The sequence below is a fragment of the Pipra filicauda genome, unplaced genomic scaffold (assembly GCF_003945595.2).
Source record: "Pipra filicauda isolate LSUMZ 115617 unplaced genomic scaffold, ASM394559v2 scaffold168_size1973030_pilon, whole genome shotgun sequence".
In the NCBI taxonomy this organism is placed as follows: domain Eukaryota; kingdom Metazoa; phylum Chordata; class Aves; order Passeriformes; family Pipridae; genus Pipra; species Pipra filicauda.
The window spans coordinates 1,633,541-1,660,345 of record NW_024104195.1 but is presented as its reverse complement, the minus strand read 5'-3'; the positions used below and the strand labels follow the sequence as shown (position 1 = coordinate 1,660,345).

The following is a 26,805-nucleotide window of genomic DNA, read 5'->3' as shown; positions in this document are numbered from 1 at the left end:
AGTTTTGCATTTTAATTCAAAAGCTAAGCAGATTTGTTATTGGCAACATATATTTTTTTGTTTGTTTTCTGAAAAGAATAAACCATTTCAACACATTGCAAATGTCCTGATCTACAAGTTGAAATATATGGAAACAAAAATCATGATAGATAATAAATGCTTGATAGGACTCCAAAAAGACAGACGCAATAAAACTTTTCATCTTAGCACTTCTATTTTCCTAGAAAAGGCAAACTCTGACTGGCTCCTATTGGTGTCAGGAAATGCTATCAGCACGAAAGACAGAGATAGATAATAATGAGATAGTTTAGAACTCCTTTACAGAATCATGATGTCCAAAGAAAAGTCACCAAAACCATTATCTAAAACAAAACAGCTGTACCTTTGAAAACCCCCAGCGTCTTCCCTCATCTTGCTCATCCTTAAAGAGTAGCATCTCTGACTGTTCAGTCACTTTCTCCTGGGAACTTCCCTCAAGTTTTTTGTCCTTGATCACTATAAATTTAGGAATGAGCAGTTACAAATGTGACGGTTTCAAGGCACAGTTTGTTCACTGACAAGTAATTTTTGGTTTGGTTTTTTTTGGAGGGGAGGGGGCAGTGGGTTGCTCTTGTTTGCATTCTTGCTGTCAGTACTATGAGAAAGATTTGTGCTTGGGAAAAGTCAAGCATTGTAGCAAATTTTTGCTGTAAGGTACTTAAAACAGCTACTTAATTTCTTCTTAAAGGAGAGAGAACAGACTGGTTTGGTCTCTGGATTTTTGCCCAATGGTAATGAATAGATAAAAAAAAGTGCATCTTGAAGAGTTTATGGATTTAAAACTATATTTATTGGGGAGTTTATTATTAATTTCTTTAATGCTTTCTTTAACTCTGACATACTTCTACTGGAAATCTACACGGCTGCTCCAAATTCTCCCTGTGTGACTTGGGTCTTGGAGAGATTATTTTCACATCTGAAGACAATAAGGTAGAAAAGCATCTCCATCACTTTGCCCTTTTAATCTGCCCTTTTTTGGTCAAGAAGGGAAAGAGAACACACATCCTTAAATTATCTGCTCCCAGCCCTATCTGCTTATCTGCTCCCCAACCTCTATGGACAGCAGTAGTTCCTCTAAACTTTGATTTGTGAGTTTTCCTTCCTGACTATGCTGAGTAACCATTTATCTTCCTTCTGGCTTTAAGCATGATCCTCTCAAAATCTACATGCAGCAAATCTGGTGTCTGTTCATTACAGTAATTTAATGCTAATGACTTGCTTCACTGAGCAGTGGAGAAGAAAAATAAGTAAGAAGAATCCCAAGAGATAAAAACAGCATGACTCAAAGTCTTGCACAAGAAGTAATTTCATATTTCAATGTAAGGCTTCTGGGAGGTTGAAATTATAATGTAAGCTTACCTTAACTACCTCATGCATAAATGTAGGTTTTAGACTTTTTTTTAATTTATTTTTCTTTACTAACGTGAGCTCTATAGCCAGCAGCAAATTGGGGAAGAACTGAAGTTAATTTCTTCCCAATATTGTGATAAAGATTCTGACTTTATTTTTTCTCTTAATCATGCTATTTTGCTTATGAGTTTTATATTGTTAATTAAGTGCCTTCTGTTTGTTTGCAGTAGATACCAAATCCTAGTTGGTTTAAAACATGGAAGTAACTTACAAGAAACACAAGCCTGACTCATATGGTCACATAATGTTTTTATACCATTTTTATATTATGGCTGGCTGTTTTCTAACATTTTATTGCACGTAAATACATTTGTACTACCTAGTTTTGTGTCTGTTTCTGTGCTAAGCCAAGTGGAAGCAACATAGATGCAATATGGAAATTGAAATGAAGATGATACTTACATTAAGCTTGCCTAATCTTCATGCTGAACAGCAAAAGCAGCTATGTGAATAATGTCACACATTTCTAGAGTGGATTGCTTTCTGTGGATTGGCTGCATTAAAAAGGTTTATATAAAACAGGAAGGTCTATAACAGTCACTAATTGAAATTGCTGCCAGTTTGATGTCACTGTGCTGGTTTTGAGATCCTTCCAACTTGTCACAAGGAACATCAGATCTATGCATACCAACCACCATATTATAAATTTCTCTTTCCTTCTATGTCTAGAGTTTCTGCTGCTTCAGTCTGGGACCTCTGTGTCAAACACAGACAGGATCTCACTGGCAGTGGGGGACCAAGACCTGGGAGAGAGAAGGAGGGCTACTCAGCAGTAGCTGCTTTTTCCTTTGGGATACTCATCCTTAGGCACTTTGATAGTGAGATATGCACATGCCCAGGCATATGTCCCACACACCTGTAGTTTCCATTACACTGTACAGGGATGCTGCACATTTAGCACAGGATAGAAGAGGTGGGTTCAGACCTTGACTGCACTTCCTGAGATGAATTTTGCATTACTGTGAACCCTGTGCACGTGGACAAGACCTCTTGGACTATTGGCAAATAGCTCCATTTAACGGACTGTGATGTCTCCAATCCCCTTATCCGAAGAACGAGCTTTGAAATCAAATGAAATGGTTAGACTTGCTCTGCTGATGCCTGCCAAGGGCTGCTGTTATCTAGCAAAAACGACTCCAAATGGTAGCTCCAAAATGAGACAGAAAGCTCCAGTGATTGGCACTGATGTTTCAATTTCCCGTGGTAGAGCTTGGCAGGTGCCTTCCAGAAGGGAGATGAACTGAAGGACTCAGTGATCTTCAATATGAAAGCAAGTCTTTGTGTACCACAATCCGTCTCTTCCTTCTTTACAACAACACAGCCCAATCTCCCCAGCACTGCTGTGATGGAAGAAGTTCACAAGTGACGGGGAAAAAAGGAAGTTTGAGGTCTCAATGCTCTGAGAAGTCCCACCAGAAGCAGGGTCAGCTGGAGGGAGCACAACAGTTCCCATACAGTGCAGCCCATAATCAAGACAATTTAAATCTGAGCTGCTTTGAATTGCCAAAGGGCAAGTCACCAGAGCTCCTTTATCCGATACAACAAGAGGCAAAAGACACAAATAATTTTCCTTGAATGCTGAAGGACTGGTTAGTCACCACCATAGTACCTGATTCATGGTTTGGAAACACAGCTCTTCTGGGGAGAATCATCTCAGTTAAAAAAAGAAGTAGGCCAATACGGCAGATCAATTGGAGGGGGAACCTTCAGGCCCTGGGTGCCAGCCCATTACCTGGAAGGTGAATGCTCTTCCCCCCTGCCCCCACCATGTGGCCCGGCGACCCCGTAAGGAGCTCACACAGACCACCAGGGAGGGACAGACGAAAGAGGAAGTTTATTGTGGGGATAGGGGTTTATAAGGCTTTTAGGAGGGTTAACTGAACCCAAGCTCAGCCTGTAAGTGCCTATGTCACCAACTGGTACAAGAAGATGCTTCTCATTAATTTTGTCAAATGTTACTATTGTAATTCATTTTTAAATTCAACAGAAAGCATAATTTTTGCTTTCTCTTTTTCCAAATTAGTACACGGGAGGACAAAGTTCATTAACAGTGTCAAGACAGTGACTTTGGGTTTTTAATTTTTTGTTGTTTTTTTTTTCTTTTTCTGAGGACCAAAAGGCCCCTAAAACCTGTAGAACTTCATGACGCTGCTAAAACATCTGTTGTTGGCAAAAACTGAATTTTCATTGATAAGGGAGAAACAACTGCCCAATTCACTGTTAAGTCTAGTACGTAGGCAAGAGGAGGCCAAAAGGTCACTCACAAATGGCTAAACATGCCAGACACTATACAAGAACAATTCCTTCCTGTGGGCTTGACATGGAAACTACATTTCTAAGGCTCCTCAGTTTGTTACCTCTCTCTCAAAAGCAAGAACAAAAAAAATTCCTGACCTATATTTAACATGCTGAGTCCTGACACTTGTCTTGCTTTCTACAGAAACAATTACTTACCTCTCTTCCATTTCCAACCAAGCTGTCTGATATTCTAGGAATTTGCTGCGCACTATTTCTCAAATCCTCACTCAGGTTTGCACTGAAGCAAACCCATTGATCCTGTTCTTCTCGCTTGTTTTGATTCAGTTCAAAATTAGGGTTTTGTTATTCCTGCCCTTCCCCTAAGCTCCTGCCTCAGACTGCCAAGCCCCAAATTCACAGCTCGCTGTGGCTTCCATGGAGCTGCAAAGGCTTTGTGACGCCCGTACGAAACAAACATGATTTTCTCAGTAAAGCTGAGCTTTCACGGACATGCCCCACGTACTGACCTCCACCAGTGGTCTGGGTTTGCGCTCCACCGCAAACCTGAAGTGGCAGAGTTCACAGCAGCTGGTGTTTGAAAAGGACAGCCAGTGCTCCAGGCAGCTGCGGTGAATGGTCCCCAGGGTCCCTGTACATTCGCAGGGGGACAGTAGGTCCTCGTGGCTGCTGCCCTCGTGGCAGATCCTGCAGATCAGCCGGTCATTGAAGGGGCTGTTGGAGGAAGGGGAGAGAAAATCACTGGTCAGTACACCAGGCTCTGTGCATGTCACGAATTAACAGTGCAGGAAACACTTGTAGATTGAGTACTTTGCTCTGTAATTACTACTCCAAGCTGCTGGGCCAACAGAAAGCGTAAAGCGAAAACACCAGAGTGGAAGGTGAGAGACAGATAACCGAGTGCTTCTGCATTTTTGTATTTCCCACCTCTTCACAAAGCAGTGGTGCAAGAAATCTCCAGTGCATCAGGAAAGTTTTAAATCTGCCTCATCTGGGCAGCTCTTATGCTAGTGGTGATGTGTGTCATCACTCCTCATGTACAGGGTGCCACCTCTTATTCCAATGGTGATCCTCTGGCCTTTTCTTCTGCACTGCCTCCCCTCAATCCACCCACCTTCCTGGTGGGAAGTGCTAACATGCAAAGGGAGAGGGGTGCTCCTCCTGCCACTGATAACCTAAAGACTCTGATTTTAACTCTTAAGATGCTCTGTTTTACAGAGGAATCTTTCAGGAAAGAGGAAGGCAGTCCTTGGGTGGTGCCTGGGTGCAGTGGGAGGAAAGAGAAAGCAGGCTGGGAGCACCAGTGCTGCTGAAACATGGGGCCTCTTCACTGCAGCTTCAGCTCAGCTCCCCTGACTGCTGAGGTTGAGAAGGTCAATCTCTTGGTTGAGGTCTTGGAAACAAAAACTCTCCCTACCACATACACCAAGTCAGGTGATCTCAGAAATGAAGATTTTGTCACTATCACGGACAAAATGTCACTCTGGCTTGGGAAATGTTTAGGAAATGTGCCACATTATGTAGCATAATCACTATGATGCTGTCAGAAACAATATAATTTTCCTAATAACTTTTCCAATTAATTGTTTTAATTAACTTTTCCAATTAATTGTTTTAATTAACCATAAGCAGTGTGTATGTCCACTGTAACCAGTGTTCAGCAAGGTTTGTCATAAGCTGCCATTGTGAGAACACAGTTTGGGAAAATCACTGAAATTTTAGGTTTTGCTAAACCAACGTTGACATGCTTTAACAAACAAAGGCTGAGAGACCACAAGGACATTTTCAGATAAAAAAGAAACTAACAAAGACAATTTAGCAGTTGTACTGAAACACTCTGTATCTGGGAATAAAAAGATGATAAAAAAGACTGAAAGTCTGGATTGATTAGCCGAAATGAGAAATCAGTAACCGTTAGAATACTAATTAATGAGAGAATTATGCAATTTATAGACAATGAATATTAGTTTCTCTGTCGTCTAGAATGTACAAATAGTGAAAAGTTTTGAAAGTGTGTGTGCATGTGGAGGGACCCAATGTGCACCCAGCGCTGTGAATTAAGTAAGCCTGCTTTCTAATACTAAAAAAAATAGAGAATTTGATTTATCCCAACATTTTCAGTGACAATATTAGAATGAGAGTTCAATGACAAGTGCATTGTGGTAATGTTTCATGAAGCACAGCACATCTTTCCTTCAGGCTCCCACTGGGCTCACAGCAGCAGCTGTGGAAGGTGCATCCAGTAGGGAAGGGCCCATCCCAATTTACTGTCCCCACGTACCTCTGTGTCACAAGCGTCCTCACGACGGAGGAGAGCAGCTGCCCATCTTTGGACGACACCTGCATGACATACTGAGGGCAGCTGCTGGCTGGGGCACCGCTGCCACCAGGCAGGGCCTTGCCCACAGGAGCCAGTGGGTGCTCTGGTGGGACTCCTGGCAGGTGACTGCAGCGGCTCGTCCTCATGGCGCTGGGCAGAGGGTCCCCATCTGGGCAAGAGGGAGAACAGGGTGGTGGTGTGGGGGGCAAAGGGCACGTCAATCCCTGTCTGCTTCCCCTGTGAGCAGAAACATTCCTAGCTCCCTGCCCCAGACTCCTGAAGCCTGCTCGGCAGCTTAAAACATTATGTGACACTGAAAAACAGTCTGTCCATCTCAGACACAGCAAGACAGAGCTCTCTGCTGCTTTTTTTTTCCCTCTGCAGACTCCTAAGGTCACAAGCGATAAATGGAAAGACTGAACCATTTGTCACTCCCTCGCCTTTGAAATGTTTCAAAGGACTATACAATCTTTACTTGTGCCCTTTTTAGCTTGTCATAGGTTTGAAAAGAGATGTTGGAATTTTCTTTTTTTCCCTAGGGTGCCGTCCCCGTGTCCTCCCCCCACCCCCGCCATCTGTTTCTTCCAGGACGGGGGGTAGTCAGGGAGGGGATGGGAGCAGAGCAGGACCGCACGTGCGGGGCAGCACAGGGGCGGGGAGAGGAGAAGGGCTCACGGGAAAGCACGGTGACCGCAGAGACAGCTGGGAACTCCTTTGTTCAAGGGCTTTTGGGGTTTGGTCTGGGACCGGACAGAGCAGGAGCCCAGTTTTTGGCTGCCTCGTTCTCTTTTCCCGAGAGGAAGAGTTTTTCCGCACGGGACACCTCGCAGAGAATGGCAGAGAGAGAGAGACCGACCCATCTCGGAGGGAGGTATTCTGCTTTCAAGACTGCCTGTGGGAAAAAGGAATCCTTCATTCCTGACTGCCAGTGCACAGGGCTGCGAGCAGCTATAGTCCTGCATTTCCCCCCAACCACCCCCACCGCCCCCCCAGGGTTGCCGCGTCTTTCTCCCTCCCACCTGGGGAACTGGGACTTTGTTTTGTTTCCTCTGAAGGTTTTTGATTGCACCATTTGTCGTGTATTCAGATTTTGTTAATAAAAAGCTGTTTTTTTTTTTCCTCTTTCGCACTTCCATCCGAAGTCTCTTAATTTTTAAATTGTAATCTTGTTAAACTAAGACACAGTTTAAAGGCTGCCACAGTCTGCCAACAGGAAGAGTTATGTATTGGAGGAGAGAATGGCTGATGCACTTCAGATCCTCTCTGAAAACACTCCACTGGTGCTTAGTGTCTTCTATCACCAGCCCACAGCAGAGCGCAGACCTGGCAATTATTCCTGTGTAGGGCTTTAGTCACACAGACCTGCTTAATAACAGCCTGCACGCAGTGGTAATTTATGCCACAAGGTGAGGTAGAAATCACAGCTAGCTAGTTTGTTTCTTCTCTGCTTTGCTCTTTAACATGTGTTTTGTATGGCACTTTCACTTGTGGTAATTGGAAAGGAAGGGTTATGCTCACAAAGAGCCTGGGAATGTAAATTCCTGATACCTTGGTAGGATGTTCCTGGCTAGGCGAGGGGAAGCTGCATGGTTCCACAGGCTGTGTTCCTGCAGGATTCCTCTTCAGGTCAGCATTTGTACAGGGTGGGTTAATCCCTCTGCAAAAGGGAGGAAAAGACTTCCTAGCATGCCTTGAGACACTTGGCTACAGTCACATGTAAACTTTGCAAGTTACAACTAGATATTCATATGTTGCAGAGTTTAACCCTCAAACGCATTTTGCATCGAATACCACAGTCACACCACAGTGTAGTACCAGCACTGCAGTTGAGAACTAAACATTAATAAACTCCTTTAAACAGTAGTGTTTCTCTGGGGCTTAAAAGAAACCTTGTAATTTGACTTCATTGGATTTGAGTAATAGTGCTAACCTTCAGAAGCTCCCTGAATGGAAGTTTCTGGCAGTAAGATTTTGTAGGACTGATGTGGGTACTGGCTCAGTTGTACCATGCAAATTTTCACACAGGGACTCATATTCTTAGAAAGGCATCTAAAATGGGAAAATGCTTGGCAAAGTGTTTGTTTTACAGGATTATTTTAGCTATTTTCAAACCACACATACCCCAGAAAGTGAACTGAGACCGCTGATGAGGATACAGCATTCAGAGAATAGGGAAGGAAATCAGACTCCAGGCCTCATTTACAATGAAAAGGAAGCAAATGGCTGATTTCAAAACCATTAACATATAAAAAATTCAGACTTTTTAACTGGAATAAGAGCCAGGGACTCTCCAAGGAGACCATAATATTCAGCAACATTTTAGTTTTAAAATCCATGCTGAGACTGTTTGACAAGAATATTCAGCAGCTGAGTAGCTGCTTCATTAAACTTAAAAAGCCTAAGAAGTATCATGCTTACAGACCCATGCTACAGAATTATATATTTTTTTTCTGATTGCTTCACTGACCTCATTAAGTACAACAGCAGGTTTATAATTTTGTATAAAGTGATCATCCAAGCCTTTACAAACACATCCATCAATCATTTGCTGAGTTTAAGCACTTGCTGAATCATCAGAAGAGCAACTAAATGCAAAGCTTTAAAGCACATGAGAAATAATGTAGCTATATCTCAGCAAGGATGTTAATTCAAACTTCTGCATGCAATAATGCATTTGATATCCCACACTGGCAAAGCAAATACGCATAAACACTTTCTACTTTATTCTTTTTTTAAAAGAAATTTAGAAGTTACAACATATTTTTCTGATTTCAGAAGAACTATTTTCACACTAAATCAGTGTGTGTCCCTGAAAAGTAATACAATTATAGAATTAAATAATATGTGCTTAAATACCAAAGCCCATGATAAATTATGAAAATTAATTGTACTGAGAAGTACAGAGATCCTAAACAAATCTGAAGCCAAAGCTGTCATTAAGTAGTTGTAAATTTTACCTGCCACTAAACCCCAACATCAGTATTTACCCATGTGTATGTATTATGTTCTGTCAAAATGTTTTGCACCTGAAAGAGGTGGAAATCTGTCAAAAATACCATAATAGGAGAGAGCAAAAAAAAGAAGAAAACCAGGAAGATGTGTTTAGCAGTATTTATGAAGTGATGCAATATTTAATTGGGGAAGCCAGAATACCAATATTTATTTCAGATGCCAGAAAATTAAAAGAAAAGTGGCTGGATTTGGTACGATGAATGAATATTTGAAGAAATCTAGTAATTAGCTCTTTTTGTTTCTTTTCTGTGTCACTACACCCACTCATTTTGCACATCTCTTTCTACACAAAATCTAAGATTACCCTACTGCTGTAATATTTAAATCAGATCTTTCCCTGTTCTTGTTTTTCTGTTTTGCCTTTGGTACCAGTCTCTGACGTCCTCTTCTCACTTCCATGACACAAGATTTACGGTCTTAAGCTCTGCCAGGGGAAATTTAGGTTGGATATTAGGAAGAAATTCTTTACAGAGAGTAATCAGGCATTGGAATGGGCTGCCCACAGAGATGGTGGATTCACCGTCCCTGGAGGTTTTTAAGATGAGACTGGATGTGGCACTTAGTGCCATGGTCTAGTAACCATGGCAGTGTTGGATCAAGGGTTGGACTTGATGATCTCGGTGGTCTTTTCCAATCCAGCTGATTCTGTGATTCTATGATTCTATGATTTTCTTCTGGGTGTTGAAAAATTCTCTCTTTTAGAGTGACTCTCCAATTTCAGCTCTTCCAACAATATGAAGCACATCCATCTTCCAACTATCTGCACTTCGCATGATCCTTAGAGAAAAATTACTATGCACAGAAGACCCATGGTTTAATTAAACTACTGTTATGGGTTTAGTTATAGCAGGACAGAAGGCAGGACTGGTTGGAAAACCTCTCAGAAGTTAAACACTTAGGCAGATAAGCTAATAGTGACTAAGGCACATCCCACTGCAAGTACATTAAGATGCTCCAGAGACTAAAACATGCATTGCAGTGACTGGATGACTTGCTGTGTGGTCCTCAGCTTCCCCTTCCCACTGGAAAATGCAAAAGAAGAACCAAAAGTCTCAACTCCAGAGTACCGTGAAACTTCCTAGTTTTTTACCTACTAGGAAATTGTAGGAGGCGTGTCCAAAGGTATGGGGGACATACCGGGGCAGAGAAGCCCAAGGGAGCATGTGCCTAGATGGACAACCCCATTGGTTACAAGGTCACATGGTTTTAGGGGATAAAAGGGAGCGCGAAGTTTGAATACAGTCTCTTTGATTTTCACCTCACAAAGAGTGGACTGCATTCTTTATCGTATAAAGACCCTGCTGCTACAGGAAATGAAGCGAAGTACTGTGAAGATGGGACAGACAGAACCTTTCTAAAGGAGCAGGAATCCCCAGGACACCTGCTAAAATCCTATTTTAGTAACTCTGACAGACATGAAATTTTCTGTGCATCATGTCCAAGACACTCATAATGGGATTGTTTTAAATATTTCTTGACTCTTTGCTCCACAATCCACCACAAAGAGCTTCAAGGATCCCCTCCTGGTTTCAATCACACTGGAGCTACTGAGTAAGGGAACTAGTGGAGTAACTGGCAGTTCCAGTTGTAGCCCTAGATGCTGTTCACCAACATGGGGGATAGATCCATAATTTTTTTTAGATTTTTCAGTTTCTTAAAAATCAGCTGGCAACTGTCAGCTGATCATTGCAACTTAGGAACCCTGTGCCGTGGGAGATGCCTGAAGAGCAGGCACAACCTGGGATCTTGAGCTGCTGCCCCTGTCGCCTCTGGCACTCATAGCCATGTCCTGTCCTTTCTGCATTTGCTTCCCCAAGACACCCAACTCATCAGCAACTTGTACTTTTTTATCTGGACTCAGTTCCAGTTCTGTTGCATGATCCTGTGTGTGTCTGTACCAGGGTTGTCCTTTGAAGTAAGAATAGCAGCTAAGGCCAGAACTCCTAATGGGAAATTCCTAGCATCTAAGGATCAGCGCAATTAGTACATTTGCTCCTGCTTGCTAAAAAATAAAGAAAATAAAAAGGTGCAGTAATTCTGAGTAAAAAATATCTTAAGTCCACAGGATGTGCACCTGAAGACCCCTAAGTCCTCCAAAGCAAGAAATTAATTCCTGCAACTTGAGAAGATGAATTCCTGTATCTGACAGTCACATGTGGCTTAGTATATACAAGACATGTAAGATGCTGCTTAACCTGTTCATTATGGAGATGTAAAGCCCTCACTGGCATTAAGCCCCCAGTGACAGAGGCAGCATCAGGACACAGTAGTTCTCGAACATGGTGACAGGTGGAAGAGGCTGGAGAAAATTTTTGTTAAGGATCCATATAACCTAGTCAACAGCATTCATTCTGCAACAATTACACCACCACAATCTCCCAAGGAGCTATGAGAGACAACCGAATGGTGCAAGAAGAAAATGTAGTAATTGTTCACCATTTGAGCAGGAGACATTTCACATTAAAGCACTTCAACATATAGAAAGTAGCACAAATCCCACTGATATTAAGCAATTTTACTCTGTTTCAGCCCACATTTTATTAATTTTTCATGCTGTAGGTAGCATTTTCTATTCAGGTAGTGTCACTGCAGACAGCTCCAGGACCTTTTAAAACCTACTGTGCAGTAGGTTGCATGCAAAGTGCAATTTTATAAACAAGCACATCAAAGAACTGAGTGCTAGTCTGAGGCACAAAGCAGTTTAGCATGAACAGTCCTTAAGAGTCTGCCCATGCATTTAAAACTTCACTGCCCACCCATAAATCAATGGGGTTTTGCTATGTACTGAACTTAAACCACTTCACCATGAGCGCAATCAACTACATATTTGGCACTGTGGACTTGAATAAATTGCTTTATATGTCTGCACAGCCACTAACTTGGGTCATTTCCTTAGATTTTTTTTTTCTTTTCTTTTTTTGGTTGTTGTAATGAAAGATGCCACGTGATAAATACATAAGTAGTTGTGCTCATAGCAATTTAGTCTTGCATCAATAAGAAAAAAGAGAGGATATAAATATGGCTTACTTACAACTTATCTGGAAATAGTAATGATAGTTTCTTTCAAAGTACAAGGAAACATATACCTTTTCTTTTCTAGTATTAGACTTTTCTAGCAGAAATGGATTCCCTCACAGAAGCTGGAATGCAAGACAGTGGATTCCCCCCACCCCTGAGTTGAAAAAGCTGGTGCAAGGTTCTCTGGAGCAACGTGAGCTGCAGAAAACCAGACTTTCCACAACTTCCCTTTGCATAAATGAATTACACGTGTCTACAGAAACTGGTAGAACATAGGAATAAATAAAACAGCCTAATGTGCTTTACTGCACCCTTACTAAGCATAATCATAGATGAGTGTTTCTTATATGCTGGCTTCCAAACACTGAGTGACATCCTGTGCACTGTGCCCAAATGCCTTAGGTAAGGAGGACAGGAGTGTGAGTGGTAAAGGTTACCCTGTAAAAGGTGGTACTAAAGAGACACTGTTCCAAAATAAGCATCCTCAGTGAGGAATTCTGGATCCCTTTCCCCACCCACGACGTGGGGGAGCCCAGCTCTAGTTCCTTCTCCGTCTGATGAACCATTTCCGACGTCTTGAGGGACGGGGAAAGGGGACTCCAGCGACAGGGTTTTTCAGGCCCTGAGCCTGGAGGGGAGAGGTGCCCTCCCCTCCCCCCACCACCCACGTGGCTCCATGGCAGGGCACAGAGACAGCACACCGGCGTGGAGAGGAGGCAAGAGGGAGTTTATTGTTGGGAAGGGGTTTATAAGGCTTTTAGGAGGGTCAAAGGGGAACCAATCACAAGTTCAGGGTCACACAAAAGAAACCATCAGGTAAAGGGTCAACAGCCAATAGGAAGGGGTTAAACAAAGGACCAATGGGACACCTCAGGACACCTTCCCAGGACATTCCTGCATGGGAGATAACAGTTGCTGTGGGGGGGTGTTGGGAAGAAGAAACACGTGTTTGCAAAGGGACCACAAAGAGCCATTTAAAGACATGTTTAAACAAGTTTCTCATCAGATTCACTGCTACAAGGAATGATGTAGTAGTTTTGCTGAAACCTGGAGTGGAGGAGTCAAAATGATTAAGAATTTTCTATCTTCTTTACCCAATCTCCACTAGTCCATTTGTCAGTACATAACATCTCTTTACTAGGCTTCCTCAGCTGAGAAAGCTGGAGGCCAAGGCTTGTTTGCACCTATGTCTGGGCAACTACATACTCATGCAGAATCCCTGCAAATGGAGGAAGGTGCTCAACCTAACATGTTCCTAAATTCCCATTTTTCCACTGCCACATCTACCTGAGAACCCCACTGTCTTCTTTCCCCACTCCTGCCCACAAACTTCCTGCTTATTCTGGCCCCATTTATTGGACAGTTTTGAGAGACAATGGGACAAAGCTTCCCCCAGACAGGTCCCTTCCCTCCTGCCAGCCTGGTACTGGCTGTACCTGGGGAGTCACACCAACCCTCCACAGGTTGCCGCCACAAGGGCGTGAGTTAACCTGCCAGCAGAACCCCAAAGCTGCCTTTGTTAAAAGACCAAGTCTAAGGCCATAAAATGATCATTACTGCCAGAATTACGCTAAGTGCTGGGATAGTGCTGTCCCCCATTTCTTTTCATTGGCGAGTATGAACTTGGAAGTCCGCCTTCCCACAAAACCAGTGTGGTTCCCAAAGTCTGACCCAGAATGAATCTGAAGGGTGGCTTCCCCCACAGGGGTGTGGGGTTGGCATTGCCCTGAATCGCTGTTTCCTAGTAATTAATTTATGTCTTGTGTCATCCCAGGATGTGGCTTAAACCACAGTGTTTTCACATTTAAGCACCAAAATGCAGTGAATGAATTAGTATCTACTTATATGCTGAAAGTTTATAAGTTAAAAGGCCCAGAAGCTTGTTTTTTTACATTAGAAGGTTCTAGATTCTCTAAATTAGGTCACCTTATACAGATGAGACAAGCAGATTTTGTAACCAAATGCCAGATTTGCATATTTACTTCCTGGCCTAAAACCTGTAAGATGAGAATTTAATTTGTTCTCAACAAGTGCTGAAGGACAAGGAATCCCATGTCAAGTCCCTTAAAGCCAGGATTCAACTCTAATCATCAAGTACTTTGTTCTGAAGAGAACATTCTGAAAGAACATGCAAAAATAACTCTTCCCATTTCCACTGCAAGGCTGAAAGGGGGGCTGCAAACATCATATGAATTATTGCCCTGTCCCACATAATAAATCTCTAACTCTTCTTTATTTCCTACTCACTGGGGTAAACATCAGCTGAATTCAAATGATTCTTCCTGACCAGGTAAAGTCAAGCTAAAAATGACTTGCTTAAACTGCAAAAGGTGTAAAATACTGCTTAGCCTCATGCCTGGGGTTTAGTAATTAATTCTCATTCATGTAAAGCTTGTACAAATTAATCCTTTGACAATGGGATCGGTTTTTTAGCCCGTGGTTTTTCATGGCTCACAGTGGTAAAGTCTGCATAGATTTTTAGTGGGACTGTGACCAAGCAACTTGTCTGTACAGGAGCTTGAACGACAGAGGACATGAGGAGTGCTGGCAAGAGCCTGAGAACTGCAGGGCAAAAAGAGCCAGCAAAAAGCAAAATATTTTTAATTATTAATGGTGGACACGTGAAGAAATGTGACCACAGTATTTCCACAGATGGCTCGACTGAAATGCTGATTCTTTTGTTCATCATTACTAAGTCAATTATTTGCACACTTTTAGAATATTTGATTCTTTGAGCTCTTGCAGTCAATACTACACACAAATATAATCTTATTACAATTATCATGTTTATACTTTTCGCTGTTGATGGAAAAGCATGTCAATGTATGAAAGTTAGAAAAGATATTAAACCCCCTTTCAAATTAAAAAGTAGAAAAGTAGAAAGTAGAAAATTGAAAACACTTCTCTTTTTGACAGCTCTATATTTTCATTCTAGAGTTCAGCAATATTGCCTACATCAGTCTTGCATTTGATAACAAAACCTTCCATTAGAAGCTCAATGAATATAACTTCTCCTTATTATTTCAGTTTTGAACCAAAAATAAAGATTATTATCACACCCTGAATACCTTTGTTTTAATGTACTGAAATTTAACCTGAAATCAGTCAGATTGCTTCATATTAATTTATTTTTCTTAGTCCTCATCTGCTTAAAAATTTAATATTAATATTTATTTCCTGTACAGAGCACTCCTTCCCTTTCTATGTGATGCATCCCAAGCATCTTGCCCTGCGAAGCCTTCCAGGAGTGCTCTCTGCAAGGTACCTGCATAAGTAGAAGCATCTTCTGGTACTTTGTATTGAAGCCTGGGTGTATCAAGTACAATCAGAAGACTTCTACCTCTCCTTCCCCTGATACAATGAGACTGAGAACTCCATGGGGTAGATTCAAGCCTAATGTTTTATTCAGCAATGAATCAGCTGATGGTAGTCCGCAAATACATGAAACTGCACTTGTATGTGATGCTTTGCAAAGCATGTCCCAAACAAACATATTTACATGTACAATATATGCTTTTGCTTATTCTAAAACTGTGTGACCACCTCATGTGTTTCTGAAGGTGCCATCTAACAAGCCTCTTTCCCTTCACTAAAGAGAATTTACTTTGTATTATTTTATTTTGTGTTTTAGTTGGCAATTGCTGAACTTTTGATGTCTATTGATGAGGGAATTTCTCTTCCAAAAATATTGTTTGAAAAAGAACAAAACTTTTCAAAAATCAAAATGCATCAAAACGCAGGTCTATTCCTTTCCCTTTCCTCTTTTTACCCTTCAGACAAAAGCATTTGCCTTCACACAAGAAGATAAACTCTTTCTGTTCTCATATTAGTGTATTTCTCTCAGCTTGAGCAAAGTGCAAACTCCATGAGTTTCTACAATGTTTACATAAAGATTTCTCCCTGAACTCGAATTTGAGTTCTTGAACTCCAAGACTTGCACTTTAGTCCGCAGGTGACAAACACATGGGAATACTGTGAGTTAATTAAAACCAGTGATAACTCCCTACACTATCTAGTTTTACATGCATATATGACGTGTTATGTAAAACTATATGCTACAAGGACTGGAAAGTCCCATTCCTTATCCAGCATCAAGCACACCAAGAATGCTTTTAGTCATTGTCAAATGAACTTGGCATTAGTCAAACAAGTCAGATCTGACATGCAGACATGGAAAGGAAAAATAATTGCTGCAAAATAAAGCATATAAAATTCAACTTATTTTCGGTAACCTTCAAGCAAATTACCAAAATGCTGCACTAGTGAATGAGAACCACAATTCAAAATGGCAAAGACCAAATTGGACTGGACAACATTATTCTCCTTGTCCAAATCCAAGAGAAATACCAACAAGAAAAACTACAAGATTTAGAAGTGAACTAGGTGTTAGCCTTAATAAAATGAAAAATAAAGGCAAGGGAAGTTTGGAGGGGGTGCTGATGTCAGTTGGGATGTTACTCTCTGTGTTACTGTGGCTTCTGCACTGAAATTAACCATGAGATGCAGAATTTCTTCCATACCCATGATACACTTGGCACAGGACTATTTTAACTTTGCAGTAGTATAATAACTATTGTCTAAGTTGCACCATTGCTGCCTCTTCCTTCAGGGGCTTCTAAGTTTCACTTGGCTCCCCACCAAATCCCAGACCCAACACCAAAATACCCTCAGCTCAGTGCTAAAATAAAAAACTATGAAAAATCCAAACTAGCCAAACTTATATGAAAATAAATGTATTTATGACATATACAGCTATGTACAGTTGAAATACCATGCACAACTCCAAGGGAAAAGGGAAAGGGAAGGGGGAAGGAAAAAAAAAGGAACAAAACCAAAATAAAATATACAGGATCAATAGCCCAAAATCTAGCAACTAAAAGAATTAGCAAAAGAATATCTTACTACTCTCCTTGGGACAACCTTACCAGGCCTCACTCCCCAACACAACAGACTTAATAGCAGGGAGTCTGCACCTCCAAAGCCGCCGGAAGGAAAGAGAGCGAAGACCTTTCCTCCTTTCTTCTTATACTCCTGCCTTACGTAAAAATCGTACGGAATACCGGGTAATATGGGCACTTCCTTCGTTACAAACTGGTCACCAAGGAAGGCCTAGACTAAACTACTACAAGGGGCTACATGTACAGCATAGTTTACCTGATATAGCTCTCTCAATTGGTAAAATTCCTTGCTAGCCATTGTAGCCTGATTTTGGTCCCCTATCATTAAGTTAACACTGGTTGTGATCTCCATCAAATGTTTTCTAGAGCTGCAGAAATTTTCAGTGTGCTATTACTAGTCTAGAAAATTGCACCCAGAGGTAGCAAGTCCCAGATCCTTGAGCAAAATTTATTTCTTAACTTCCTGACAGAGTAATATAATAAGTAAGTAATGTTACTTCTGAAGAGTAATATAAGAAACGTGCTGTTGTTAATTATGAATGCCTTGAAACAGCTCTCTCAATGTCTCTTGGATCAGGCTTCATGCTCATACTTCACAGGGATACACTACAGTTTACAATCATGAAATAATTTACTTAGATTACTTTGGCCAAAACACAGTTAAAAAATCAACACATACCCATATCTAAAGGGACAACATTCATCTATGTACAGTAAATATTCAGCCCCACAACCAATATATACTGCATATTAATTCCTTTTGGTGCCTCCTCTGGATTTGCTCCAGCAGCTCCATGTCCTTGCTGTGCTGGGCCCCCAGGGTTGGAGGCAGCTCTGCAGGTGGGGTCTCACCTGAGGAGGCAGAGGGGCAGAATTCCCCCCTGCCCTGCTGCCCATGCTGTGGGATCAGCCCAGAGCATGGGGGGTTTCTGTGCTGGGCCATGTCCAGCCTCTCCCCCACCAGCACCCCCAAGTCCTTCTCCCCAGGGCAGCTCATCCCCAGCCTGGACTGATCCCAGGGATTGCCCTGAACACCAGGGCCAAGTCCCACTGGCTCTGAAAATGTGATGATTGGATATTCCTCCAGCCACACTTTTAAACCAGAATCATATTGTAAATTCACTTACGTCTCATCAAAACATTTTCACACATTTATACCACTTTGCATATCATAAAGCATCACTGATGGCACAGAAAGCATCCAGGAACATAGAAACACTAGAACTTGGCTGACTCCGTTGCAGATGAATCTATGTGAAATTAATTGTTGCCAAAGGGCAAAATAACTAAAGAGCTCCAAGTTTTTACCTTGGGGGCTGCAAAATTCTGGTGTTTCTGGAGATGTTGTGAACAGCCAGAAGCAGAAACTAAGATAAAGAAATTATTTGCCTTTAGCAATGCCTTTTGCCAACCTACTTCTCCCTCCAAAACATTATAAAATCTTAGAAAACAAGCAATTAAAGATTCTGTAGTTCCCAAGAGGGACAAGACTTGCCCTCCTGGCATTGCTTTACATGAAATGTAAAGTTTGAGGATCTGGCTTCAAAGGGGTCCCATAAAACTATACACTATTTAGTAGAATAAACAAGCACATCACATTGTCTATGCAGAGCACCTTCCTTGGTTCACTTAATGCTCAGGTTTAAGCTTTTAAAGCACACTTAATGGTAATCCAAACATGGTGAGCAGACATGCAAGATCAAATGACTAGTTCCCAATCCTATCTCCTTATTTAGTACATGATGAGCACGGAACTCTGCCTTGAGTGACAGAGAAAAGATGACACTTCTCATCTCAGGAGGCTTCTACACAGAGATGTCTCAAACTCAGTAGTAAATTGAGTATACAGATGATTCTGCTGGTTCTGGCAACTGGAAAAAAGCAGAGTGATTATTTTTAGCATGGCACTTCATTATCAGTTTAATGGCCTCCCAAGGTTTAGTAGCCTGGCAGGAATTATACCCTGTTAGAGGGAAACACTGAAACAAATTTCCTCATTTGGTACTATGTCTCATAGCTTCTCCCTATTGCTAGAAAGATCATTTTTCACCCTGTAATTTGTATGAGTCAATCATTTTTTGTTTTATGTTAGACTATCTCCATCACTTTTACCTTTCTTGCCATTGACTAGAGCATTTTTGAGTGGTTGCTTCTGGGTCTCAATTTTTTTTCCATAAATATTTTATAATAATATTGATACTGATGTCAAAAAACAGATCACTTTATGTATAAAGATCTTAGTAAACTAGTGAGTCTTGGTGAATTTTTGTCTCATCATTTTGAGACTGCTGCATTGACAAAGGTTAATTACATTCTTCATACCATCTAGGCATTGTTCTCAGTAGTTATAATTGCCCTTAAATTTGTTCAATTTTCCATCAAATGAATGCTCAATGTTTTTGTTAGAAAGATTACATCCTCCAACAACTTTCCTTCCTTTCTAACTCCTAATCTATCTCTTACCAGAGCTACAGAAACAGAATGATTTCCTGATATCACATCATTCTAAAAATATATATATTAATGCTCTTGACATGATTTTCTATGTAATATCCTCCAGATGTACAGTATATTTGTAGCCCTAGTGTGGAACACTGCATCAAAAGAGTGAGAAAAATGAACTGCAAGTAATCCAAAGCCTTGTTCCAACCCCTCCTCAGCTCTTCTCCAAAGCTGAACAGTCCCATCCTTGCAATAACTAAAACACATATATGCCTCTAATGTTTGTGAGATCTGGACTTTCTGAGAGTCAGTATCTGCTTCAAGCACATTACATTCCCAGCTGCTGATACAGCCAGTGGATGAATTAATTATGGATAAGTATTTGTGACCAAGTGTTCCCAGAAACTCAGATTTATCTATCTCATTGCATAGAGCCATCAGATCACAACTGCCAAGCAGATCTGAAAAAAACTAAAACAGAGACAGGAAATTGACTGTTTCAGCCCCAAAATACTGAACAAACTTGGTCCCCACCAGACCCACTGTGGAGGATGGTTAGGCCACGGGCAGCTTTGACCTTGAGCTACAGCTGTAGCCTGGCAAAAGAACAAGTAAAACATCATTAAGGAAGAAAGTGTGAGAAAAAGAAGAAAAACAGCTGCAGATAGAGGAATGTGTTTGGACATGAGAAGAGAGACTGGCAACCTGTCAGGAGAGGAGATGGGGCACGTGCACAGAAGCTAGAAACCAATTAGAGATGAGATACAGGTGTGTGGACAGAGGAGATGTGGATAAAAAAACCAAGTTTGTTTATAATAAAATCCTTGCCTGCCAACTTGCTGTCTGAGTGCATCTTTGTCCGTCGTCAACCCACGCACTCAGGTGTCTTGTCAAAAGCAAAACAACAGGAGCCTGATGCTTAACAAAGACAACTAACTGCAACAGGGCAGCATAGGAGATGAGGGAGTCCAAATTTCACTTGTTTATTTTTGTGTGTGAATGTGCAAATGGAAGGTGGCAACTGAATCATTTGTGTCTTCAGGTCTTAGGGAGGAAAAAAACATACCTGCTCATATTCCTGACCATGCTGTGCTCTCCTAAGAAGAGCTCGCCAAGCCACTCTCCATCATTTACAAACAGTACTGGCTCACTGGGGAGGTCCCAAATGATTGGAAGTTGGGGAATGTTACACCGACCCACAAAAAGGGCTACAAGGAGGACCCAGGAAACTACAGGCCTGTCAGTCTGACCTCAGTGCCTGGCAAGGTTATGAGGCAGATCATCCTAAGTGCAATCACACAATACCTACAGGATGGACAAGGGATCAGACCCAGGCAGCACAAGTCTAGGAAGGGCAGGTCCTGTCTGACCAACCTGATCTCCTTTTATGGTCAGGTGACCCACCTGATGGATGCGGGGAAGGCTGTGGATGTGTCTACCTGGACTTCAGCAAAGCCTCTGACACCATCTCCCATAGCATCCTCCTGGAAAAGCTGCAGCCCATGGCTTGGACAGGGGCACTCTGTGCTGGGTTAGGAACTGGCTGCAGGGCTGAGCCCACAGAGTGGTGGTGAACGGTGCTGCATCCAGTCGGCAGCTGGTCACTAGTGGTGTCCCCTAGGGATCAGTGTTGGGCCCAGTTCTATTGAACATCTTTACTGATGATCTGGATGAGGGGATTGAGTCCACCATTAGCAAATTTGCAGATGACACCAAGCTAGGAGGGAGTGTCGATCAGCTGGAAGGCAGGAGGGCTCTTCAGAGGGACCTGGACAAGCTGGAGAGATGGTCTGATTCCAGTGGGATGAGGTGCAACAAGGCCAAGTGCTGGGTCCTGCACTTTGGCCACAACAACCCCCTGCAGCACTGCAGGCTGGGGACAGAGTGGCTGGAGAGCAGCCAGGCAGAAAAGGACCTGGGAGATTGGATTGACAGGAAGCTGAACATGAGCCAGCAGTGTGCCCAGGTGGCCAAGAAGGCCAATGGCATCCTGGCCTATATCAGGAACAGAGTAGCAGGACCAGGGAAGGACCCTGTACTCAGTGCTGGTGAGGCCACACCTGGAGGGCTGTGTCCAGTTGTGGGTCCCTCAGTTCAGAAAGGATATTGAGGTGCTGGAGCAGGTCCAGAGAAGAGCAACGAGGCTGGTGAAGGGACTTGAGCACAAGTCCTATGAGGAGAGGCTGAGGGAGCTGGGGCTGTTCAGCCTGGAGAAGAGGAGGCTCAGGGGAGACCTCATCACTCTCTACAACTCCCTGAAAGGAGGTTGTAGCCAGGTGGGGGTTGGTCTCTTCTCCCAGGCAACCAGCAGTAAGACAAGAGGGCATGGTCTTAAGCCCTGTTAGAGGAAGTTTAGGTTGGATATTAGGAAGAAATTTTTTACAGAGAGAGTAATCAGGCATTGGAATGGGCTGCCCATGGAGGTGATTCACCATCCCTGGAGGTTTTTAAGATGAGACTGGATGTGGCACGGGGGCCTCTTGGTGGTCTAGTGGTTAGGATGCGGCCCTCTCACCGCCGTGGCCCGGGTTGGATTCCCGGTCAGGGGACTTCCCCGGGCAGATGGAGCTCGTCAGCCCTGTAAGGCCATCCATCTAAGAGAAGGTCACTCTAAACAAACCTACGTCCTGAGGACCTCGCTGCCACTGTCCAAGCTCGCTCGGCCCCGGCAGATGAACCTTAGGATTAAAGGGTGGGCTCAGTTCAGCGCACACTGTGTCTCACCTAAAAAATCCACTGCGCGGGCTCAAAGGGTAATAACCTTTCCCAAATCTTCGTTCGCGAAGACTGGCCATGAGGATGTGGCACTTAGTGCCATGGTCTAGTAACCACAGCAGTGTTGGATCAAGGGTTAGACTTGATGATCTCGGAGATCTTTCCCAATCTGGCTGATTCTATGATTCTCTGATACACAATGCGAACAAGCAAATGGGGAAGGTCTGCCAATCACAACCCAAATGACCTGGAATAAAGATATCCTTGTATCATTTGATTTTAACATGTTGACATTTATAAAATGTGGCAAAATTGAGCCATAGTCACTCTCATTTTTCATTATTCCACTTCCATTAAGAGAAGCTTTTAAATCAAACTCTGTGTGAAACCTGTAAAATGAGTAAGAAAATGAACAAGTGGATGAGAGCATGAAATCAAGAAAGCCAGAGGAACATATGCACATATAAAACATTTAAAAGAACTGAGAGAGTTGCCTGTTAATTTCTAAACCCTAATGGCAGCAGACCAAGACTACTACAGTAACATCCAGTGAAGTACTTCCAGTTGTTCTTTTCCACTGCACTTTTTTTGGTTTGTATAAAATGCTGGCTGTTTATATGGGCAGCACCTGAATGACAGGCAGTCAAACAGCAGCTAGAAATTAACTCTCTGTTTTATGTTACAGCTGAAAGCCCACACCAGCCTTGTGGCTGCCAATTACTTCCAGCTCAAAATGTATCCATAAAAGGAGGATTGCCACACCTCTGCAACACAACCCTGTAGTCACAATACGTGAGGGACAAATCATTCCTGCACAATGAAGGCAGCTTACAGCCATGAAGTGAGATTTAAGAGCTTTATTATGGATGAGTTTCTCTTGTGCTATTGAAATACTTTGATCTGTTAGGTTTTAGAACGTGTCTAAATTTAAAATAAGTTGCTGTAAGGGAAACTATGCTTTTATGTGGCAATTGAGCTGCATGGATTGGAAGGTTACAGGCACAAGCAGAAGGACAGGAGGAATGGGAAGATTAGCTCCCACATTCATCTTCCTGCCCATCTTGGCACAGATGCATGCACTAAGTCAGAGAAACCACAGCTTCAGCAGTTATGAAAAAGAAGATGTGCAACTTGCTGGGAGGAGAAAAGAAAGAGAAGGGATTCAATTTTCAGCTTCTGAAGGTCTGATCATCTTTAGGGACTGGTCCTAGAAAACAAAGCTGATTCTGTGTTTTACTGATACTCCTATTCGCACTAAATTAATAACTCCTTCCCCTGCTGCACCAGTCTCCCTCACATATGACTTAAGAGCTCATACTAGAAACTTATTTCCTGGGCATGCTTTAGAAAGGATATATCATAAACAATATGCTTGGTGATGGTCACAAGTTTGTCACAAAATCACGCTCTCCTGAGGATCTCTGTAACAGTTCATAAGGTCTCCTGTGGGACCCACAGAAGTAACTTCATTCTGTTTCAGAGAGACGTCAAGGGGAATCAGACCTTAAAGACTAAATTGGTGGTTCAAGCAGCCCAACAGACGAAGCCGTAAGCCTGTCCTCATATGAAGAGCTTAAACAAGGCCTGTATATTCACTAATTCCAGTTACAACCATGAAATGTTACACCCATCCTATTTTCAAGCATTTTAGAGATAAATGCATTTGATGCTTCTCATAAACAGCCTAGAGCAGAGATAAACAACTAACACTGACCCTGTGTCAGATTTACAGTTTTTATTTTTTAAGTCCTCAGAAAACCAATTACCTAAACCATAAGTTATTTAGGATACAACTAATCTTCCCAGTCTTCAGCAAAGGCTTGTAAAGCATCTGGATGAGGGGGACACGAGTATGATGGTGTGCCAGCCACAGAGAAGTGCTTTCTGGTTTTGTCTCTCCAGTCCTGACAAAAGTCAACTGCCAAACTACACTGAGTACACCTCCACCAGTCAAAAGGAACTGCTACTGGGATGTTATAGAAGAGCAGGGACCCACAGCAGTTATGCTGCAGTTTGCATTTTCAATTGCCAACACTATTAAACACTTAGTGGATCAGATCCCCCAATTTAAACGATCAGTATTGTTCAACTCCAGCTGACGGACATTTTCTTTGACTTAGAAAATGGAGGAGGGGAACTCCGAAAAGGCCTCAAAATGATGCCAAGGCAATGCCAAGACAAGTTCTCATGCAGCGCACACACTGCTGGGAAGAACCACACAGATAAGAAAGGATTGCAGACTACTGTAGCTCCAACCCTGCCTCATGCTGTTCATCCTCTCTTTATCTCAGGCTCTGTTGAGATAAAGCACAAGGAGAACTGGAACAACAGAGCTTTGTTTTGATGACAAAAAAAAAAAAAAAGAGGAAGGTCTATTGCACTTCACCTGCAATCTAAAGTCCTTGGATTATTTCATCTTCTTTCGTGTCACTGATGCTGACATAAGTCAGCACCTCACACTGACCATTCCAAAGCAGCAGTCCCCATTATGAGTGTGCAACTTATTAGGTGATAACTCTCTGAACTGCACATGGACCTGTAAGAATCCCAGCTCTACTAAAATAGTGAAATGGAGAGCTGAACAACTTATCCCCAGCTACTGCTCTCCCCAGACATTCCTACCTCACTGGCCATGCAGGTGTTTTGTTTCCCAACACCAGGAATTAGCTGTTCGTATTGCCCTGTGGTATACTTGTTTTGGCACAAACCCAAGTACTCACATGTGTAGGTGCGGTAACTGAATTAGTTTATTAAGAATGGACAGCAGTATTTAGACAATGTTCAAACTGTACCACGTGATCTTTCAACCAATGGCATTAGAGCACTTCACTGCGCATGTGTCATAGAGTATCAAAGGAACTGCAAGTCCGATAATGCTTTGCAGCACTTTTCCTGTAATATGAATCCCTACATTGCCCCTCCAGAGGGACTTCAGAGAGAAACAAAAGGAATGATGAAGACGGTCTCAGTGAACACTGGCAGCCACTACACAGTGCTATAACCTCATCATTGGATAAAAGCTAAAATGTAGGATGAAATCCCATTGCAGGAGTGAAATATTTTTCCCACACACACATTAGCTTTCTATAAAGTACCAAAACTAAAATGCTTCAGACAGCCTGAACTTTACCAGCTTCACAACAGTATTTATTAAATTTGTGTTTGCTGTCACACCCTAATAAATATCACAGTCAATAAAAGCTTTATGCCTGTTGCCTGTATCCTTTGGCTTACCTTCTGCAACGCTTGAATATTCATCATGACTGTCATCATTAAGACAGAAAGAAAAAGAGCTGTCTCTTGCTTATTTTTCCACCATGGGTATTTTTATGCAGAGATGCATCTACAAGTTTTATGTGTTAATTCTTTAATACTTGTCTAGTGGTCTTATGACAGTTGCTCTAAAGTGAGGCAGAATAATATAAATGTAATAGAATATCTAAAAAAGCATTGGACAACTGAATCTATCGGAACTCTATTCCAAACTCCCAAAAAGTGATCTGGTCATGGACATTTCTACGGTCATGAGCCTGAAAGCTGGGCCTAATGATAGCAGTGCCCATCTCCACTTCTACATTACACCAGGAAGGAAAGCACACCTTCTACTTGTTTTAAGTATTCCTTCTAAAAAGATACCCAACATCTGAGCAGCAGCTTATCAAGGTCCTCTGGCAAGCTGCATGACCCACAGATTTACTTCATGGCTTTGACTATTTCCCTACACTCTAGCAATCCTCTGCCTTGTAGAGATTGCCCCAAGGCATAACATGTCTCCAAATCTCCCATAGAACAGCCAGCATAAAAAAAATCAGTAAAACTGAATGGAATTAAAAGAGCTCATCAGAATCAGAGTGCTCCATCCAACCAATGGGCTTCTCTACACGCAGCACACGCAGCCATAATAGTTAGACAAGGATATTTCATTCTCAAAACTCAGCACTTTTTTTACAAATCAAACCAGATTCATTCAGTATAAAAAAGAAAAATAAATTTTAAAAAAGGGATGAAAAAAAAGATGCTCACTCTGCTTCCACAACATTGTCCAAACACATGAACACGGAACACAGAAGAGTTCACATCACTATCCCAGAAGTGGTTTGTGGGTTTCAGAGTCATTCAGTCTAGAGCAGAAATAACCAGAGCAACATTACGTTGCTGGCAATTCCATGGGACAAGCACTGAGTATTCACAGCAACTGGAGCTGTGGGAAATGGCATGTGAACATGACATAACTAGGAAGACCATTACATAAGACACTCAGTACATTATTTTGAAAAACAAATATGATAGTGAAAAGTTATGGATAAGCATAATGCATAATGACCGAATAACAGCACAGCTGATTTCTCTCTTGCACAAGTAGTCGAGCTTCTGTTTTGTTAGGAATGTTGATACATCTCAAGCTGTGCCAGGGGAGGTTTAGGATGGACATAAGGAGGAACTTCTTCACAGAAAGGGTGACAGTCCCACTGAAAGGGGCTTCTCAGGGAGGTGGTGGAGTCACCATCCCTGGAGGTGTTTAAGGAGAGACTGGACATGGCACTCAGTGCCATAGTGTGGTTGACAAGGTGGTGTTTGCTCACAGGTTGGAGTTGATACCCTCAGAGCTCTTTTCCAACCTAATTGAGTCTGTGATTATGTGTGATTCTGTAAAATAAAACTTAGTAAAGATCTGCATAAATCAAAGAAAAAGGG

At 42.2% G+C, this 26,805-nt stretch overlaps 1 protein-coding gene across 2 annotated transcripts in view; it reads right to left on the bottom strand.

Annotated features, from left to right (window-relative positions):
* The window catches only part of MARCHF3 (membrane associated ring-CH-type finger 3), a 73,657-nt gene that overhangs the window by 22,068 nt on the left and 24,784 nt on the right, over window positions 1-26,805 (bottom strand). For both annotated transcript variants that reach the window (XM_039379457.1, XM_039379458.1), the window contains 3 exons: window positions 7,574-7,682; window positions 5,987-6,194; window positions 4,215-4,419 (listed from right to left, as the gene is read on the bottom strand). In XM_039379457.1, the coding sequence (XP_039235391.1) occupies window positions 4,215-4,419; window positions 5,987-6,171 (390 nt within the window). In that variant the 5' untranslated portion in view covers window positions 6,172-6,194; window positions 7,574-7,682. The remainder of the gene's footprint in view (window positions 1-4,214; window positions 4,420-5,986; window positions 6,195-7,573; window positions 7,683-26,805) is intronic.